At 39.4% G+C, this 2,472-nt stretch overlaps 1 protein-coding gene across 1 annotated transcript in view; it reads left to right on the top strand.

The window, feature by feature from the left end:
- The window catches only part of CGNL1 (cingulin-like 1), a 155,220-nt gene that overhangs the window by 124,142 nt on the left and 28,606 nt on the right, over nucleotides 1–2,472 (top strand). Inside the window, exon 11 of the mRNA XM_006831609.1 lies at nucleotides 1,137–1,307. Coding sequence (XP_006831672.1) covers nucleotides 1,137–1,307 — 171 coding nt within the window. The remainder of the gene's footprint in view (nucleotides 1–1,136; nucleotides 1,308–2,472) is intronic.

The following is a 2,472-nucleotide window of genomic DNA, read 5'->3' as shown; positions in this document are numbered from 1 at the left end:
GAGTGCATCACACCTAAATTTGTAGATGATCTCAGGAATACATTCGATACACTGAACAGTAATGACCATAAGACTAGAATTGTGGAATGTTATCAAGGACATAACACATGAAGAAATCAAAAGGTCATTACAAAGACAGGAAGAAAAGGCCAAAATGGATGTCAAAAAAGACTCTGAAATTTGCTCTTGAACATAGAGTAGCTAAAGCAAACAGAGGAAATGAAGTTTAAGAACTGAACAGAAGATTTCAAAGGGCTATGTACAGAAGACAAAGGATTATCATTAAATGTGCAAAGACCGTGAATTAGAAAACCAAAAGGCAAGAACATACTCAGCATTTCTTAAGCTGAACAAATAATCTGAGAAGTTGAACTATATGAAGAGAACATGGCATCAGGATTGAAGGAAGGCTGATTAAGAACCTGTGATATGAAAATGACACAACCTTGCTTGCTGAAAGCAAAGTGGGCTTGAAATACTTCAGTGATTAAGATAAAAGAATACAGAATGGATTACAACTCAATGTAAAGACAATAAAATTCCTCACAGCTGCACCAATAGACTTCATGATAAGCAGAGAAAAGGTTGAAATTGTCAACGTTTTCTTTTTACTTGGATTCATGGGGATGTCAAGGAGCCATGGTGGTGCTGTGGTTAAGCACTGAGCAGCTAACCCTAAAGTTGGTGGTTCAAACCCACCAGCTGTTCCTCAGAAGAAAGATGAGGCTGTCTGCTCCCATAAAGATTTACAGTCTCATAAATCCTGTGTGGAGTCACTGTGAGTCTGATTGCACTCCTTGGCAGTAGTTTTAGTGAGGATGTTACTGAAGCCTAGGGATGTTACGCACACATGAGTCACAGAGCTGGTAAGTAGCAAAGCCAGGTTATAAGCCCAGGACTGTATATGTAGCTCCAAAGGTACACTCATTCAGTCTTCCATGCTGTTTCTAAGACAGACTTGGCCATATATAGGTAGCCCATGAGTAAGTGCTTTTCAAAGTCTTTGGAAAAACTAGACGAGAGAGAGAGAGAGAGAGAGAGTAGATTCATTCCATATTTCAGTGGACCTCAAACCTAGTTCACTGCCCCAGATGGAGTGTCTTGGGGTGTGCTCACACCTCTACCACTTCTTCCAGATGGCTGACATCGTCGAAGCATCCCGCACGTCAACGCTGGAGCTCCAGAACCAGCTGGATGAGTACAAGGAGAAAAATCGCAGGGAACTTGCAGAAATGCAAAGGCAGTTGAAGGAGAAAACCCTGGAGGCAGAAAAGTCCCGTCTGACAGCCGTGAAAATTCAGGATGAGGTAATGCCTGGCCAGATAAGTGCCTGGATTTATTCAAAGTATATTTTGAGATTGCTTGCTTCGAGATTCTTCTATAAGAGACTTGGGGGTAGATTCTCAAGATAGCGTTTGTGGTTAATTCTTCATTTTTAATACTTTGGATAGTTTTGGGAGGAGGAAAGCATTCTAAGAACTCTGAGGTGAATTGACGTAGCTTTAAACTGACCATTTTGATTTTGTCCAAAATTTCATGCTTAAAATGCTTAACTACCCCAAAAGGGCAGAATTTGTCCAAAATCAAAGATGAGAGGCAGGAAATAACTAGACAAATGGAAATGAGGAACCCAGAAAGAAATAGGGGAAAGTGCCATAACATTACAGGGATTGCAACCAGGTCCTGGGCCAATTTGTGTATCACTTATTAATTAATCATTAAATTAATTTGCTACGTAAACATTCACCCACAGCACAATGATATGTTTCAGAAAAGCACTTAGCTATGATTTATAGAACTTTCATTATGTGCCCAGCTGTGTCCGAAACATTTGTAGGCATTAATTTAATTTTAGAACAGGGTTTGTAGTAACCAGCTATTTTTGCCATTCATTTCTGATAAGGGAGACTTTTATTGAGGTGGGGAGTCGTAGCCAAGAATTTTATAACAACAACAATGAAGGCAAAAAGCATTTATGAGTACTGAAATTATTTATTTAAGTGCATTCATGGTTTTATATTTAAAAAATAATAGAACAAAAGAGTCTAAAAGCTAAGAAACAAAATACCAAAACCCCAGTTTGCCATTGAGCCCGCTTCATCTGACAGTGAACCTACGTGTGTCTCAGTAGAGCTGTGTTCCACTGGGTTTTCAGCGGCTGGATTTTCAGACATAGATCACCAGGCCTGTCTTTTCAGGGTCCCACAAGTGGACTCAAACCTCCAAGTTTTTGGTTAGTAGCTGAGCATGGTAAGTGTTTACACTACCCAGGGGCAACACAAATATTAGTACCTTTAAATTTTGACCTTTCCCTGCCCCTAAGGCACTGAGAAAAACAAAGGGAACATTTTTGATGGTTTTAATGAAAAACTAAAACCTAAAAAAGGCAAATACAGTGTACAATGATTTCTAGTAATACCTCTTACCAGGTAGGTAAGCAGGTCCAATTTTCTGACCATCTATTTCTGCTTT

The sequence above is a fragment of the Chrysochloris asiatica genome, unplaced genomic scaffold (assembly GCF_000296735.1).
Source record: "Chrysochloris asiatica unplaced genomic scaffold, ChrAsi1.0 scaffold00004, whole genome shotgun sequence".
Taxonomy (NCBI): Eukaryota; Metazoa; Chordata; class Mammalia; order Afrosoricida; family Chrysochloridae; genus Chrysochloris; species Chrysochloris asiatica.
Note: the sequence above shows the minus strand (reverse complement) of the source record. Positions and strands in the feature narration are given on the sequence as shown.